The sequence below is a fragment of the Drosophila serrata genome, unplaced genomic scaffold, assembly GCF_035046125.1.
Source record: "Drosophila serrata isolate PLE 108 unplaced genomic scaffold, ASM3504612v1 contig_241, whole genome shotgun sequence".
In the NCBI taxonomy this organism is placed as follows: Eukaryota; Metazoa; Arthropoda; class Insecta; order Diptera; family Drosophilidae; genus Drosophila; species Drosophila serrata.
Window position 1 is genome coordinate 4169205 of NW_028257139.1, and position 14450 is coordinate 4183654.

General features: G+C 49.7%; 6 protein-coding genes across 13 annotated transcripts; 3 read left to right on the top strand and 3 right to left on the bottom strand.

Moving 5' to 3' along the window:
* Positions 1-464: 464 nt before the first annotated feature.
* topi (matotopetli) lies at positions 465-3643 on the bottom strand. The gene is made up of 4 exons (XM_020957764.2): positions 3098-3643; positions 2035-3031; positions 1723-1985; positions 465-1669 (listed from the first exon to the last, which is right to left on the bottom strand). The coding sequence occupies exons 1-4, from the start codon at positions 3495-3497 to the stop codon at positions 777-779; spliced, it is 2553 nt and encodes an 850-aa protein (XP_020813423.2). The 5' UTR covers positions 3498-3643; the 3' UTR covers positions 465-776.
* A 284-nt stretch (positions 3644-3927) lies between these two features.
* Whamy (WHAMM and JMY related) lies at positions 3928-7070 on the top strand. 4 transcript variants are annotated; one of them, XM_020957767.2, is made up of 5 exons: positions 4427-4563; positions 4858-5101; positions 5206-5640; positions 5694-6662; positions 6729-7070. In XM_020957767.2, exons 2-5 carry the CDS (start codon positions 4865-4867, stop codon positions 6885-6887), a joined length of 1800 nt encoding a protein of 599 aa, XP_020813426.2. In that variant the 5' UTR covers positions 4427-4563; positions 4858-4864; the 3' UTR covers positions 6888-7070. The 4 variants fall into 4 exon arrangements, with proteins under 4 accessions (XP_086688132.1, XP_086688133.1, XP_086688134.1 ...); XM_086832006.1 differs by lacking the exons at positions 4427-4563; positions 4858-5101 and adding an exon at positions 3928-4063; XM_086832007.1 differs by lacking the exons at positions 4427-4563; positions 4858-5101 and adding an exon at positions 4205-4317.
* On the top strand, positions 6987-8221 carry LOC110188190 (flavin reductase (NADPH)). 3 transcript variants are annotated; one of them, XM_086832014.1, is made up of 3 exons: positions 6992-7207; positions 7264-7439; positions 7491-8221. In XM_086832014.1, exons 2-3 carry the CDS (start codon positions 7367-7369, stop codon positions 8030-8032), a joined length of 615 nt encoding a protein of 204 aa, XP_086688140.1. In that variant the 5' UTR covers positions 6992-7207; positions 7264-7366; the 3' UTR covers positions 8033-8221. The 3 variants fall into 3 exon arrangements, with proteins under 3 accessions (XP_020813429.1, XP_086688140.1, XP_020813428.1); XM_020957769.2 differs by having other exon boundaries at positions 6998-7291; positions 7356-7439; XM_020957770.2 differs by having other exon boundaries at positions 6987-7439.
* Positions 8222-8756: 535 nt separating this feature from the next.
* On the bottom strand, positions 8757-10964 carry Naa80 (N-alpha-acetyltransferase 80). Of its 2 annotated transcripts, XM_020958591.2 has the most exons (3): positions 10603-10964; positions 9987-10093; positions 8757-9903 (listed from the first exon to the last, which is right to left on the bottom strand). In XM_020958591.2, exons 2-3 carry the CDS (start codon positions 10017-10019, stop codon positions 9400-9402), a joined length of 537 nt encoding a protein of 178 aa, XP_020814250.1. In that variant the 5' UTR covers positions 10020-10093; positions 10603-10964; the 3' UTR covers positions 8757-9399. The 2 variants fall into 2 exon arrangements, with proteins under 2 accessions (XP_020814250.1, XP_020814251.1); XM_020958592.2 differs by lacking the exon at positions 9987-10093 and having other exon boundaries at positions 10603-10934.
* Positions 10965-10990: 26 nt separating this feature from the next.
* On the top strand, positions 10991-12563 carry MED6 (mediator complex subunit 6). Of its 2 annotated transcripts, XM_020958590.2 has the most exons (5): positions 11016-11268; positions 11359-11743; positions 11806-11980; positions 12037-12142; positions 12207-12563. In XM_020958590.2, exons 2-5 carry the CDS (start codon positions 11562-11564, stop codon positions 12482-12484), a joined length of 741 nt encoding a protein of 246 aa, XP_020814249.1. In that variant the 5' UTR covers positions 11016-11268; positions 11359-11561; the 3' UTR covers positions 12485-12563. The 2 variants fall into 2 exon arrangements, with proteins under 2 accessions (XP_086688139.1, XP_020814249.1); XM_086832013.1 differs by having other exon boundaries at positions 10991-11743.
* Positions 12482-14427, bottom strand: LOC110188748 (uncharacterized). Its single transcript, XM_020958589.2, is given in 4 exon segments — positions 12482-12807; positions 12998-13729; positions 13732-13791; positions 13849-14427. Coding segments are annotated over 4 exon segments (1560 nt in total). The 5' UTR covers positions 14381-14427; the 3' UTR covers positions 12482-12571.
* Positions 14428-14450: the final 23 nt, after the last annotated feature.

Sequence of the window (14450 nt, forward strand, 5' to 3'; positions counted from 1 at the left end):
GATCCCCGAGTCCCCGAGACGAAAACGTGAGCTAAGGTTCCAAACCTGAATCAGAAGGGGCTTGCCCGCATAATACACAATACTACATACATATATGATATATCTCTTGGGATCTCGGGGCTCGGACGCACTATCCGTCTGTGCTGTGCCACGCGCGAACCCTTAGAAATAGAGCAGGAACAGTAAATTGTACTTAATTGACAACAAAAAATGATATAATAAAACACCGCCACTTTGAAATATATATTTACTTGAATCAAATAATATTAATGAGTATATATAACTTTGTACTTGAATAATATTTTATTTATATATACCTTAAGTCAATAAAAATTCTAATAAATTATAATCACCCAAAACTGCCTTTTGTTTTGTGTCTTCTGTGGATGTTTTTTAAAGTTGTATTCGGTAAGTAATACCACGTATGTATGTCTCTCTGTGTAAATTAAAAACAATTATACCAATTCTTTGGTCGGGTTTATTTCAAATTTAAAGTATATATAATATGGATAGTAGATAGCCGTATTGATAGACTACTCATTTTTCATGGCAGGACATTTTCTCGATGATTTTCTTAAAATTCAAGTGTCTGATATCATTAATTATTAAATTTAAATTTATTTCAGTATTGTATTATTTGTAATTCAACATTTAAATTATCGATATACATAGAAAACAAAATAACGATATCCTAACTTGTGATGTATGCGCTTACTTCTGAACACTGGAAATCAAATTCTTTTGGCGCATTGCTTGAATTTAAATTTCTAATCCGATTACATGTACGAATTGGAAAACATAGGCTGTGCTGGATTGTTTTGAACAACCACAACTCTGGCGTTCTCGTCGCTCTGAAGCAGTTGAACGTAGTCCTCATCCCGCATTGGTTGCTCATTCGGCTCCTTATAGTCAAAAGTTATCAAATTCTGACTCGATCGCTGATCGTCTCCCATTTCCATAATACCCTGAGCCGGCTGTGCCTCGTAGAGAATTATCTGCTGGTCGTCCTCGTCCATGGTGCAACCGTCCTCCATGGTGCAGGTCCCCTCCCGCATATTGAAACCATCCTGGTCATTTTCCCTAGGCTGCACGTATTGTTTCACTATAAAATAGTTTGGCACGTCCTCGTCCTGTTCTGCATTGTGAATGTGATCTTCTAAATCGACTTCTCCAGGTTCCAAACCCTCCGCAGTGGGGGGACTATCACAAGCAGACAGAGCTACTCCGGTCGTAGCCTTCTTGCCCTTGGCCTTGGCGGCTGCGGCCGACTCCAGCTGGAATTTCTGCATCTGCATCATAAGGCGCGAGTTGGCATCAAGGTGCGAGTGACGGGCCCTCATGTGCTTGTCGCGATCGCCACGCTGGCGGAATGTCTTGGTGCAGAAGAGACAGCTAAACGGCTTCTCCCCAGTGTGAATGCGCTGATGGTTCTTAAGAGCATCGGCGCGATAAAATCGCTTACCGCACTCCTCGCACTCGTAGCGCCTCTCGCCACGATGAATCAGGCGATGCTGATAAAACACGGAGCCAGTGAGGAAACGTTTGCCGCACACCAGACAGTGAAACGGCCGCTCCCCCGTGTGGCACTTACGGATGTGGTCGTTGAGGTCCGGTCGGATGGTAAACTTGCGGTCGCATTTCTCCTCCGGGCAGACAAACGGCTTCACGCCTGGCACCAGATGAAGTGTAAGATCAATGGCTGGAACTCGGATTCATACTCACCCTGATGGAAACGAAGGTGCTGCCACAGGTGACTCGACTGGGTGTAGGATTTGCCGCAGATGTCGCACAGATACTGACGCTGGCGGCCGCTGGCCGCGCTGCCACGCGAATCCTTTTCTCGCTTCTTCTTGCTGGAGTGTTTCTCTTCGTTGTGCGGCTGGACCTCACTGGCGCATTCGAACATTACCTCGCAAAAATCGCAGGGAAGCAGCAGGCGCGTCCCATGCAGACTCAGCCGCGGAAAATAGTGATGGTAGGTGCAGCTAGAAAACAGAAATATTATCCTTGCTGTGACACCAATATCCTCCTTACCGATGGTCCTGCAGCAGCTCCGAGTTGGCAAATTTCAGCTCGCATACATTGCACACAAAGAAGCGGTTGACCGAAACACTCAGCGACTTCACCGCCTCGCGCATAAAGATGCAGTCCGCCTCGAAATGGAGTCTGGCCTCCTTGGCAGTATCCATCTTAATGTCACAGGCGGTGCACTCAAAACGCCGCTTTACCGGGTGAGTGGCCGAATGGGCGAGCAGCTCCGTAATGTCAGAGAACAGGTAATCGCAGAATTCGCATTGCAGGACGCTGCCCAGAACGACAGTGCTGAACAAATCGTTCTCCAGACTATTTGGCTTCTCCGTTTCCAAGCCATTTTCACCCAGCAGCGACTCGCTATCCTTCAGAAACTGTTTGAAATCTATATTGGTGGCATACTTGTCCGCAGTTTCCGATTGACTACCTTTCTGAACATTGAAGTGAATGTGGCCATGCTTCAACGCCACCTGTGGATCGTAAAAGATGCGCCCACAGACGTTGCACTTCACAGCGGCAGTGAATCCAGGCGCCAGCGATGCGGCCGGTTGTGGGTTACTCTGCGAGGGTATTAGATCCAGAGCGTGTTTCTCCATGTGGCGCACCAATCCGGAGGCGTGAACGAACTTGCGATCACATTTGCTGCACTCGTTGAGCCCCTTGCCGGACTTACGGCTGCGCGGCTGCTCCACGCCACTGTTTACGTCGTACTTCAACTCATCATTCATGAAGCGACGCAAGCGAATCTGGTTCTCCGCGATCAAACGCAAGCTGTTCGGTTTGCATGGGGAAGGAGGAGCAGGAGGCTCAGGTACAGCACTGGCTACTCCTGCTGTTGCTGCCCGTTTCCCAGCTTCGTCGACAGACTTCTGATTGGTATTCGACTTGCCTTCGACCTCAACGGCACAGGGGTGATTGTGGTACGAAGATGGATCGAAACTGCCAAGGCAATCCGGGCACTTAATCCGGCTGCTAAAGGCATTGGCATTCGCGCGGCATCCTAAAAGAGGGACAAAGAAAATCATCCAGCAATATGAGGCGACTTTAAACTTCTGGACGACAGTACCTTGAAATACCGACTGCTCCGTGGTCAGCCTGTTGTGTGTAAAGCCTGCCAGAAAACTGCGAATCTTCATTTGCTCTGCCTCGGGATCAAAGTCCGGCTTGCCGTCGGCCTCCTGGAGGATCTGCTTGAGAGCGGGGTCTTCCAGGGTGCGTTGCACCACCACATCTGTTGGCATTGGTGCCGGACTTGACGGCTCTACCAAAAACCATCTGGATAGCTCCTCGTGGCTCATAATGCGCTCACCATCTCCCTCCCCCTCAATGGAGAGCAACACCGTAGCACCTGGATCGAGGTCATTGGGCGTCAGCTGCGACTCCATATCAACCTCGATCTCGGCCAGTGTATATTCCCCCGCCTGCTGCTCAACTTCCTGAAGGTTCCCCAAATTTTCTGGGTCCATTACGGGATTAGGTTTAACACTTCAGGACAAAACCAAATATTATGATTTTCTTTATCGTTTTGCCAACTAAGTCGGCCAACTTTTTTAAACAGATCGAAAAGTTACGGTTTTTCAGAAAGACAACAAACCAAAGAAAACTTCTCGAAACGTTTCGGCTGCTGGAGATTTGGTAACTGAGGTATGCCTTTCATGTGCCGTATAGCAAGTCATCAGATCTGACAGCTAACTCATAGGAACCCAAACAACTCTATAGGGTTGTCTTTAAATCGGATATGTCCATATGTCCTTATGGGATGAGTTGACAGCTATCTAATGCCACACAAACTTGCAAATCTTAATGACAACCCTATAAGATGGAGAGCATTATCCGCATCATTAGATGACTTAAAGTCAATTTTATGTCTATGAATCATAAAATAAAAGATGAGTTTAAAAACAATAAAATTAACTTAACCAATACCAATACCTTCCTCTCCACATACGTTGGTGATATTCCTTGCTGATATATACAAATATGTACATAGATTCTTGAAATCTTGTCCATAATATGAGATTATGATGTTCCAGTAAGGAATATACTACTATTTTATAGCCGGTTATTACACTCGAATGACGACCGTTTCCGGTTTCTGTGAAGATATTACTCATTATCGTTATTTCTTTCAATTTTCTTGGACTTACCCAACCTAGCCAGCGAGTTGACAGGTGACGCGTTTATCTGGGAGTCTCTACCAAAATATAGTTTACGCCGATTGTTTATGTTTTCTTTTGGCTCAGGCTGTCGCTGCCGGAGTCGGAGACTTGGTTGTCGCGGCCCCAGGTGATTACTGGCCCCCGGTTATCAGTTATCAGTGCCTCGGCTCCAGATAAGGCGGTTCGCGAAATGAGTAAACGCAGTGCCTAACAAGGCATACCACCGCGGTTAATCAGTCCGCCAAACTGCTTTGTGCCGTTCAAACTGCTTCTCCGGCTGCCGATCCGATTCCATTTTCGATTTGATCTAACTCCGTCTTCTCTCCGGGATCTGCTGTACCAGCCTGGATCTTCCTGCTCCTCGGTGCATACGGTAATTGCTCCTCGCTAATGGCTCACGTATGCCTTAGGGCTAAAGACTCTGAGTTAACCGGACGATGAGTCAGCGGCGGTGAAGGCCCACCGCGATCCGAATCCGAAATTGATAAAAACGCAGGTTGCGCCAGCAATTCTTATCTGCAAATTGGCAACTAGATAATACCGCAGGGCATATTGTGGACGTACGGCTTTGGGGAGAGATCCGAGACAAAAGCCAAGTGGGGCGGCACCCAGTGCGATCCTTAGCAGCCCTACTAACGCAGCTCCAACTACGTATCCGCTTTTCTAGTGCCATTATGGATGATTACTCATACGCCTACATTTCCGAGCCCGTGGAGTTTCGGCAGCTGGAGGGCAGGGCCATTGATTTTCGCAAGACCTTTGATGTGCGGGGCCAGGGCGTCGATGAAATGCTCCAGTTGTACCTGCGGAAGGCCAACCTGTCCGACGACCTCGATCGTCTACCGGCCATCATGCGGCGCGCCTACGTCTATGACATAATTAGGAGCAATAAGGGGCCCGGTTATTGGGTGGTAATGTCCGGCGACAAGGAGCTCCTCCTCCTTACCTCATCAGTCATTCATTTGCATCACTGCTCGCTCCCTGGTCCTGAACGCAGCCGTTTCTCTCTTTCCAGCCGCCGTCTATGCAAGTGAGCAGCGACGTGTTCGCCCATCCGCCGCCAGCAGTCCGCCCTCCGCCATACTACGCCGACAACGCCAGCATCAACGGAAGTCTTGACGGCATGAAGAGCTCGTCCTCGTCAAACAGCCTGGACAGGTATGCCGGTGCCCCGCCTGCCGTTGCCCTGGCGGGTCCCAGCTTCGCCACCAGTGTTTTGGTCAGCAGCAAGGGCTCCAAGTACGAAATTAGCGGCCCCGTCAACTTCCAACATGTATCCGGTGATGTGACACGGGATCGCACAAGGAACGCCTTCGATCTGAACGCCGAGTCCAACGACAATGTGTTGCGGAAGTACATGATGGAGCGGGGCATTACGGAGGCGGATATTAGTGACATGCGGCGCCAGGACGTTATCAAGAAGATTGTGCACTCAAACTTCACGTGGATGGTAAGTCCTTGAAGCGTTAGAGCCAGTAAGTAAACCGATTTTCGCTCCCACAGCCCACCAAGAGTGATCTTCAGGCCAAGCCTCATGTCCAGGAACCGGTCCGGCCGCTACTCTACGCCACCATTTCCACCAACAATCAGATTACTCCTCCGCCCTCGCCTCCGCCGGTACCAATGGCAACCGTTGCAAAGCCGGCGCCGGTTCCGAACTTCTCCAACTATGCCTCGCTCACCTCACGCTTCGTTGACATCTCGGACATGGATCTGCCTGCTCCAGGATCAGTTCCTCCAGATTCCGTCAGACAGCAAGAGGTGGGATCCGTGATTCCCGTTTACGTCCAGCCACAGCAGCAGCAGCAGGTTAACAGACCAAAAGTGCCTCCGCCTCCCTCGGCGGTCACAGCGAACAACTCGCACGCACATGGGTACCCTGCGGCCATCGACATCCGCCAGGTGAGGCCCTCTCCTACTCAGAAGGCACCGACTGCGACATACGCCACAATATCGCCTCAGCGCAAAGCGGGCACCATGCGCATTCCTCCACCTGCGCCGCCAAAGCCAACGATAGTTCCAAACACCAACTCGACGGCTTCGATGTCACAGGTGGAGTACGCGCCAGCTGCTAAGCCACCGCCACCTACTCCTCCGGTCAAACCGACTGGAGCTAGAACACCATCTGCTTATATACCGCCGGCTGCGGTACCGAAGCAAGTGTACAATCATGTCCCAGCTGCACCGCCACCGATGCAAATGCAAAACAATAAACTTGCAAGTGGTCACGTACCTTCTCCACCACCGCCTCCAGCACTATCTGCAGCCGTTCCTCCACCGCCGCCTCCAATGCCGATTGCCACTGCAGGTGGAGCGCCACCACCCCCGCCGCCTCCACCAGCTGGTATGGCCGGTGTTCCGCCACCGCCGCCTATGCAAAAGTCTCAGCCAACGGCTGCTCCTGTAGCCTCTGCCGGCGGAGATGATCGGGGCGCGCTCCTCGCCAGTATTCGCCAGGGAGTAGCATTAAAGGTATGTCCATATTCCAGAGCAATAACAAATATGCACGGATTTCTTATTCTCCTCCGATCCTTGCAGAAAGTGGACCAGAAGGCGGCCACAATAAGCGGTATCAAGCCGCGACCGGAACGAAAACCAGCGACCACCGACTTCCTGAGCGAACTTAAGCTGGGTATCACGCTGCGGCGGGTGAAGAATCCGGCAGACAATCCCTATTCCGACGAGTCGCAGGCGTAAACAAATTTTGGCGGCTAAACTTTTCACGGCGGAGTACTTTACAACACTGCCCGCCGCTACCAGTGCTGGAGACTGAGCAATTCCGCGATTCGCCAATTCAAATTCTTATTAATTTTTAACATTAATCACCATGACAAATGAGCACCCAAAGCGTTTGTAAATAAAAATATTGTTTTTACTAGAGATATTGCTATCTATATACATATGTATGCACGTATATCTGATCGTCAGTATCGCTTCTTGTGCTGCTCCAAGACTCACACGGACACACCTGCTTGCTGGTGTGCGTGAGAGAGAGAGATATAGAATCAGCCGGCGAGGTGAGAACGCAGCGAAGGCAGTCCGCTGGAGGCACTTACGATTTGGAATTTGCTAGATAACCACCACCACCTGCTGGATCACAGGTGAGACTGCACTTTCGCGCGACCAAGAGTGGACATTAGGCTTTACATTCCCGTCTGGATTCAGGAGCAGACATTATGCAACGCATTGCAATCATCGGTGGCACCGGCATGACCGGCGAGTGTGCCGTGGATCACGCCCTACAGAAAGGTAGGTGCTCCAGCGGGGTCATGGAGTCATGCTAATTCTTGCATCTTCCAGGTCTGAAGGTCCGTCTGCTTTATCGCACTGAGGCCACCGTTCCGGAGCGTTTCAAGTCCAAAGTTGATCTAGTGAAGGGCGATGCCACAAACTACGAGGATGTGAGGCGTCTCATCGAGGGCGTAGACGGAGTGGCCGTGATCCTGGGCACCCGCAACAAGCTCGAGGCTACCACTGAGCTGTCCCAAGGCACTGCAAACTTGATCAAGGCGATGAAGGAAGAGAAGATCACCAAGTTCTCCATTGTCATGTCCTCGTTCCTGCTGCGAACCCTCAAGGAGGTTCCAGCTGTGTTCCACAAACTGAATGAGGAACACCAGCGCATGCTGGACTTGACCAAGGCTTCCGGGTTGGACTACATTGCTATCCTACCGCCGCATATCGCCCATGAGCCGTCCACCGCCTACACCGTGGTGCACGATGAGGCCCCCTACCGCCTGGTGTCCAAATACGATCTGGGCAAGTTCATCATCGACAGCCTGGACCAGCCGGAGCACTACGGCAAGGTGTGCGGCATAGGCAAGACTCCGAACACTGCCTAGAGCTAACCTTCGTTGTCCACTTTGGACCACACATATCCATTTGCAGCTGATGATCATTCGAGTCGTACAAATACATTTAAATTGATATTCCTATAGTAGTCCCAGTACCCCTGATTCCCCAAATGATACGTAACCCGTACGTATGTAATGTGAGCGCGCGCACAATAAACTTTCCATTTTAGAAGATAACGTACATATTTAATTGCAATTACGTGCGGATTCGCTTTGGCACCGGACACACGGACACCCCGAAATGTCGGCACATTAGCACCTGTCGCACCAAACGCCATTCAGGTATTCGAACAATGTGTAACCATAAAAAATCATCGTGTGGGCCAGCCAAGCCAGCAGATCAGCAGCAGAGATCAGATCAACAGCTTCCGCTATCAGAACAGAGACGCACACCCCACCCGGGACACAAGAGAGACATTTTTTGGCAGACGCAGAGATCTCTGCGCGCCTTACATCACTGTATGGTTATTTCTGTAACAGAAGCAATTCGCATGACGCCACTCGCTGGGCGGCGGCGGGCATTAACCATTTGGGCCCGTCCGAGCCCCCGTCAAATTTGGTTGCGCAAAAATAACATAAATTTATAGATAGCCGCAGCCGTGAACTTGGACTTGTCATCTCGGCGAGATGGGGATGCATCGCTCATGCTGCAGACAGCTGCTTCCGTCGCGACGCCTCGCCATTTCCGCCCAGAAACTAAAACATAAATGGCTTCTTTGGCATTTCAATTATGATTTCTACACGATTTATTATTGGAAGTTATTGCCTTCGTTGAGTGCTTAATGCTAAGGCTCGATATGTCTATGTATATGCTATGTTTCGTTGGAAGTTACTTGAGCTTCTTTCCTACTTATTATCATCGCAGGCAGGTAGATTTTCGTCTAGGAGCAACTATGCCTAGGCACACGCTTGAGCAAATACAATATAACAAATCATAACGGCTATAAACAGTTGGCTTTAAGTTAACATATAGTCCCTATACATGTACCGAACAGGCAAAAGGGGACGGGGTTATGGTCACCTTTGTCATACAAAAAGAACCAAAAAGATTAAAAAATACACGTGGAAAGTAATATCCAAAAATCAACACAGTGTTTGCTTATCGGTGTAATGGAATCAAAAGCTCCGGCTGCACACCGAGACCCCAATGGACGTGGAAGCACTCCACCCCATTGACAACTGACAATTGGCAGGGTGCCGTGGTGCCCACGGGTTGCGGCCCCGGTGCAGCTGTTGGCAGGTAAGTCCGTGAAGAATTCAAGCGTTTGCCAATTTGACTAGTTAACCGCCACACGCTGATCGGGCTCGGCATGACCCAATTGGGCTAATCTCACTACAGTTACTGGCGTTGACGTCTATAAGACCTTCTTCATGTATTTCTTTTTGGCATTTTGCAGGCTCGGCAGTTCGCAGTGACGCGGCCCGTACATGGTTATCGGTGCACAGTACTCGTACCCGATGCGCTCGTAGAAACCGTCCTGGTCGATGGTCGACAAATAGATGGTTTTCAGGTCGAGCACCACGCGGCAATAGTCCTCGGCGAACTTCATAATCAGCTTGCCGAAGCCTTGACCCCGGTAGCTCTTGTCCACCACCACCGACTCCACAAAGCAGGCCTTCTTTTTGGCTGTGATCGGACTGAGCTTGAGGTGGGCGATTACCCGGCACATGCCCTCTGTGGTCAGCACCAGGCTACAAGGCAGTGTGTCGCAGGAGGCCTCCAGTGAGCGCATGCGCGCCGTTTCCGATCGCGGCCATTCTGCGTTGATCAAGGCGCAGGTGTCCTTCATCAGCTCCGGGTAGTTGTGGATGGGCACCACATTAAACGGGCTGCCGGTGACATTGAACGGTGGAAGGCCCTGCAATATAGATACGTATTAGTCAATTTATTCCATAAACATCGGTGTGGAGCTGGAAGAGATTTGGCGCTGTTTCGGTTTACTTCGTAATACGGTTCCGGTTTTATGTAGCGCATTTCGCTGAAACTGACTGTGATACGGATCTGCAACGGATCCGGAGTCCGCTTAACGTGCTAATGTGTGCAATAATCTAGAAGAGAATAGAATAGAGTCGTTTCCGTTCGAAGATCAACAAGGCGCACACTAAACACTGGACACACATCGGAGTCTATTTACACGGGACAGTTACAAAAAGATTACATTGGTTTCAAGATGCCTCCACATCAGGTGGAATAAACAAAGATTTGGTGCATCCATGGAAACAGCACACACACTGGCAAACACATACACAAACAGACGGAATATTGTTGAAAATCAAGGTGAGGCGGCGTAAAAAAAGAACGTTTTCGGGTGTATGTATGTGCGCGCCTGGCCGAGAATCATGCGACCTTGACTGGCCGCCTACAAAAGCGTACGCACATATAAGTATTGTGCGGGTGATTCGATTGAAGGCCTAATATGGGGCAGCAATAGGAGGAGAAGTCGCGTTGTCTATGTACAAATGCACTAGAGCTGGACAGGCACGAGTACATGGGGGCAGAGGGTGCTACATATTGATTTTCTGACTGATTATGGTTACGGATGAGCTGTTTGTGTTACCATTGCAGGAGCCGTGCGCTGCTCAGCGTCTGCTTCCCGTGCGCCACGACGAAGGGTACAAAACGAACTGATATTCCCAATATTGATGGCGACGGCAACGACCCAAGATCCGTGAGAGCGCAAACTTTGATCAAATCCGTTTGTTTGTGTTCGTGTGCGATCGTTCGGCAGCTATGTCTTGACTGGGCGGTGAGCGGCTGCTTCGGTGATTGCGCGCCGGAAAATTGAATATCAGTTTGATTTCAAACGGAATTAGTTTATTTTTAAACTTTTTCGCAGCTCCTGCTTCTTCTTTTTCGTTGGGACTGTCCACTTCCTGCAAAATATGTGACAGTGCGACCAAAAGTGTTTGCGTGCTTCTTATTTCGGGCGGTAACGGCGGGAAATGGGTTTTTGGCGAAACTCTTACCGGTCACACTGCTCCGTTCCGGGTGACAGTGCGACCAGCTATGCTTACTTGATTTTTCCTGACCGATTATGATTGGTGGCAGCCTAAATTCGAACCCGTTCTAAGGCCACTCTACTCATTGAACGAAAAAATATCAACAAAAACTTATTTGTTTGTTTTATAGGGCAGAAAAAAACACAACGAACGTGCAATCACATTTAATAAACGTGGCAACAGAGCAAAGGATTAACTTACAGGATCAGAGCCGTGAGAGATAAGTAAGGAGAGGAGCGACGTACGACAGCGCGTTGCAAAATTATTTATTGCACAACAAATAAATTAAAAAAATCAATCGTCCAAATTGGCAGCCGAAAATAGATTGTAAACAAACCGATCGCTAGGAATAGGAATAGGAATCGGAAAGAAGCGGTCTCGTCGTCATTGACCTAGAAAACAGCCGCTGCCGCTGTCGCTGCCATTGCCAAAAGTCGCGTCGCCGGCCACAGAACTTAACAACCAGTACTTCCCAGATCGGGCACCGGACGCCGGACACGTGCATCGCATCGCCAGTATGGCTAGCCGACAGATGACCAACGACCACCTGCGCCTCTCCTGGCACGACACCCAGATGATGGCCACCCTCAGTCCGCAGAGCGTCATGGACTACTTCTGTCGCAAATCCAATCCCTTTTACGATCACATATGCAACAACGAGACCATTCGGATGCAGCGTTTGGGAGCGGAGCACCTACAGTACGTATCCCTGAATTTGGAGCTGTGTATCCAGAAAATACATTTATTTGTAACGCTTTCAGCAACATGATCGGCCTGGAGTACATCTTGCTGCATGTGGCCGAGCCCATTCTGTATGTTATCCGCAAACAGCATCGACACAATCCCTCGGAGGCGACACCCATTGCCGACTACTACATCATCGGCGGCACTGTCTACAAGGCCCCTGATCTGGCAAACGTCATCAATGCTCGTATAGTAAGTATTCTCGCTTTAAATTACTTTCATCTTGGCTTAATGGCTTATCTTTGCAGCTCAATACCGTTGTGAATCTGCAGTCCGCTTTCGAGGAAGCCAGCAGCTATGCCCGCTACCATCCCAATAAGGGTTACACCTGGGACTTTTCCACCAACAAAGTTTGTAAGTAGACCTGTTGTGAGCTACCTTCCATGGATTTTTGATTGCAAAAGCTTATTTATTTCAGTGTCTGAGAAATCCAAGGCGGACAAGAAGGACGCCAATGCGGCAAAGGAGGAAAACAGTGGCACCCTGTTTCAGAAACAGCGTGTGGACATGCTGCTTGCCGAACTGTTGCGCAAATTTCCGCCACCAATTCCGCCCATGTTGCAGAACATTCAGCAGTCGGCGATAGCGGGAGAAGATATCAATGCAGCCGCTGAACTGAACAACGCCACTGGACCTCTGGACATCAAAACCGAAGGAGTGGACATGAAGCCTCCGCCCGAGAAGAAGACCAAGTGATTATGTTAACGTGTATTCAAACTGGGGGAAGAGATTAAAGTACACTTAACTTAGACCTAGACTAAGGCTACACTCGAAACGTTTGATTTAATCCATGGCACTCGGTGCGTCATCTTCCCCGGTGATGGCGATCTTCTGGACCGGTCCCTTTCCATGCACCTTTAGGCTGTGGGTGGTAAACTCGAGGATACTCTTGAATGACTGCTTGCATAGGTGACAGGGAACGGATTTCGTGGGAGTGCGATAGACCCCGAGATGGGCAACATTCTTGGATACCTTCCTCACGGACGGCGGTGGCATCAGTTTGTCTCCATTCGAAAAAGCTGCAAATATGAGTACATTTGTGTTATAATACACATTTGGCATATTATCGGCTAAGAGAATCTATATTTCTATATTCAACGTAAATATTTAATATTTACAATTGTTACTTTGAGTTAAAATTCATGTGTAGGGTTACTTTGGCGTTTCTCTTAGCCGAATTGCTTGCAGGATTCTTGGTGGTAAAATTACCCTTGGTCGGAATGGTGCTCATGCGTAGTTGGGGCTTTGGTGGATTTGCTGGTGCACTGACAACAGCTATCTTCGGCAGCTGGGCCTTTTTCACATGGTTGAGCTCTGTGTACTGAAGCTTGCGCTTTTCCCCCGGCGGTATCTTGTCACATTTCTCCATCAGGTGGATGTGTAGAGCGCGCTCCAGGGCGAAGTTCTTGTCACAGTACTTGCAGCGATTTTGCGAACCGCTGGCACTAGTTGCAGTGGCGCTTGCCAAGCGTTTCACGGCCTTGGGGCTGTTTTCAGCCAAATTGTGCATGCGCTCATGCACAGTCAGTAGGCTCTTCACGCGGAACGTGGCTTTGCAAGTCTTACAGTTGAACATAACGGGTGAGATTTTAGCCGGCGGTTTGGGCAGCGTAGCCGCGATCTTCTGGCCACTTGTGTTGGTTGCAACGTCCAGCTTACGGGAAGGCACCGGTGCAGCCACCGATTTGCGAGAGACGGGAAGGCAGCTTGTGCGCCGCTTGCGTGCCGGACTGTTCAGTGTGGTCTTTACCACTACAGACATGCGTGTGGGCAGGTACGAGCGCCGGGGGCGTGGCAAAGGCGCCGAATATAAAGAGGTCATGGACTGTCTCTTGCCTGTCTCAACTTTCGATGTGGACACGGTAGATGGCTCCATAGTGTCGCTGGTCATCTTCAGAATTTTTGCAATCAGTTCGGAGACTTCGTTGACCTCCTCGATCCCTTGGAAGGAATATCTTTCGGTACAGGAGGGGAAGCCATCACAGACACCTCTTCGTTGGAAACTGTTAAAAAGAAGCGAATGAAAAACGAGGCTTCACAGAAAATGGGGACTTTCTCACCCTCGGTGATGTTCTCCAGCACGACGTTATCACTCAGCGGATAAACTGTGCTCACACTGGGTTTGGCCACCTCCTGCTCAGCTACCTCGTCAATGGTGGCATCCTCAGTCTTTAGGGTGTTTGCTTTGACTGTGTTGGCGGTCAAGTCCGAATTGGACAGCGTGGAGTTGTCGCCGCCATCTGGGTGCGAGTTCTCTTTGTTATCCACGCTGGTTAGGTCGAGCGGAAGGGACTGCGGCGGCATTTCCACCGCCGGAACAGTATCCTTGGAGGGCGTAGAGCTTAACGCATTGTGTCTGTTTAGAACACTCTTGTCAAAAGGACGCAGGGGCGAGTTCAGGTCCGTATCCTGGCTGATCGACAGCTGATGTAGATCCTTCAGGACAGCGCGCCTGAGATCCTTGTCATCTCCTGCCTCCATCTTGCTGTTTGCGTGCATGTCCAGCAACTGGCTGCTCTGTGTAACCATTGCCGATTGCCACTTTTCGTCAGAGTCAAAGGATAAATACATAGTGCTTTCATCGCTGGTCATGATCGATGAACGGCGAGAGTCTATCTGCAGGGAGATGCAAGTGTTAAAACTCTATCCACATACTGCAACT

Bases quoted from the DNA above. Each gene is read 5' to 3' on its own strand.
- LOC110188190 (XM_020957770.2), top strand. From the start codon at position 7,367: ATGCAACGCATTGCAATCATCGGTGGCACCGGCATGACCGGCGAGTGT. The intron at 7,440-7,490 runs GTAGGTGCTCCA...TGCATCTTCCAG, and splicing joins GGATCACGCCCTACAGAAAG to GTCTGAAGGTCCGTCTGCTT.
- topi (XM_020957764.2), bottom strand. From the start codon at position 3,497: ATGGACCCAGAAAATTTGGGGAACCTTCAGGAAGTTGAGCAGCAGGCG. The intron at 3,032-3,097 runs GTACTGTCGTCC...TCCCTCTTTTAG, and splicing joins GGAGCAGTCGGTATTTCAAG to GATGCCGCGCGAATGCCAAT. The intron at 1,986-2,034 runs GTAAGGAGGATA...TCTGTTTTCTAG, and splicing joins GAGCTGCTGCAGGACCATCG to CTGCACCTACCATCACTATT.
- Naa80 (XM_020958591.2), bottom strand. From the start codon at position 10,019: ATGCGCTACATAAAACCGGAACCGTATTACGAA. The intron at 9,904-9,986 runs GTAAACCGAAAC...TCTATATTGCAG, and splicing joins AACCGGAACCGTATTACGAA to GGCCTTCCACCGTTCAATGT.
- Whamy (XM_020957767.2), top strand. From the start codon at position 4,865: ATGGATGATTACTCATACGCCTACATTTCCGAGCCCGTGGAGTTTCGG. The intron at 5,641-5,693 runs GTAAGTCCTTGA...TCGCTCCCACAG, and splicing joins ACTCAAACTTCACGTGGATG to CCCACCAAGAGTGATCTTCA. The intron at 6,663-6,728 runs GTATGTCCATAT...CGATCCTTGCAG, and splicing joins GCCAGGGAGTAGCATTAAAG to AAAGTGGACCAGAAGGCGGC.
- MED6 (XM_086832013.1), top strand. From the start codon at position 11,562: ATGGCTAGCCGACAGATGACCAACGACCACCTGCGCCTCTCCTGGCAC. The intron at 11,744-11,805 runs GTACGTATCCCT...TAACGCTTTCAG, and splicing joins TTGGGAGCGGAGCACCTACA to CAACATGATCGGCCTGGAGT. The intron at 12,143-12,206 runs GTAAGTAGACCT...TATTTATTTCAG, and splicing joins CTTTTCCACCAACAAAGTTT to TGTCTGAGAAATCCAAGGCG.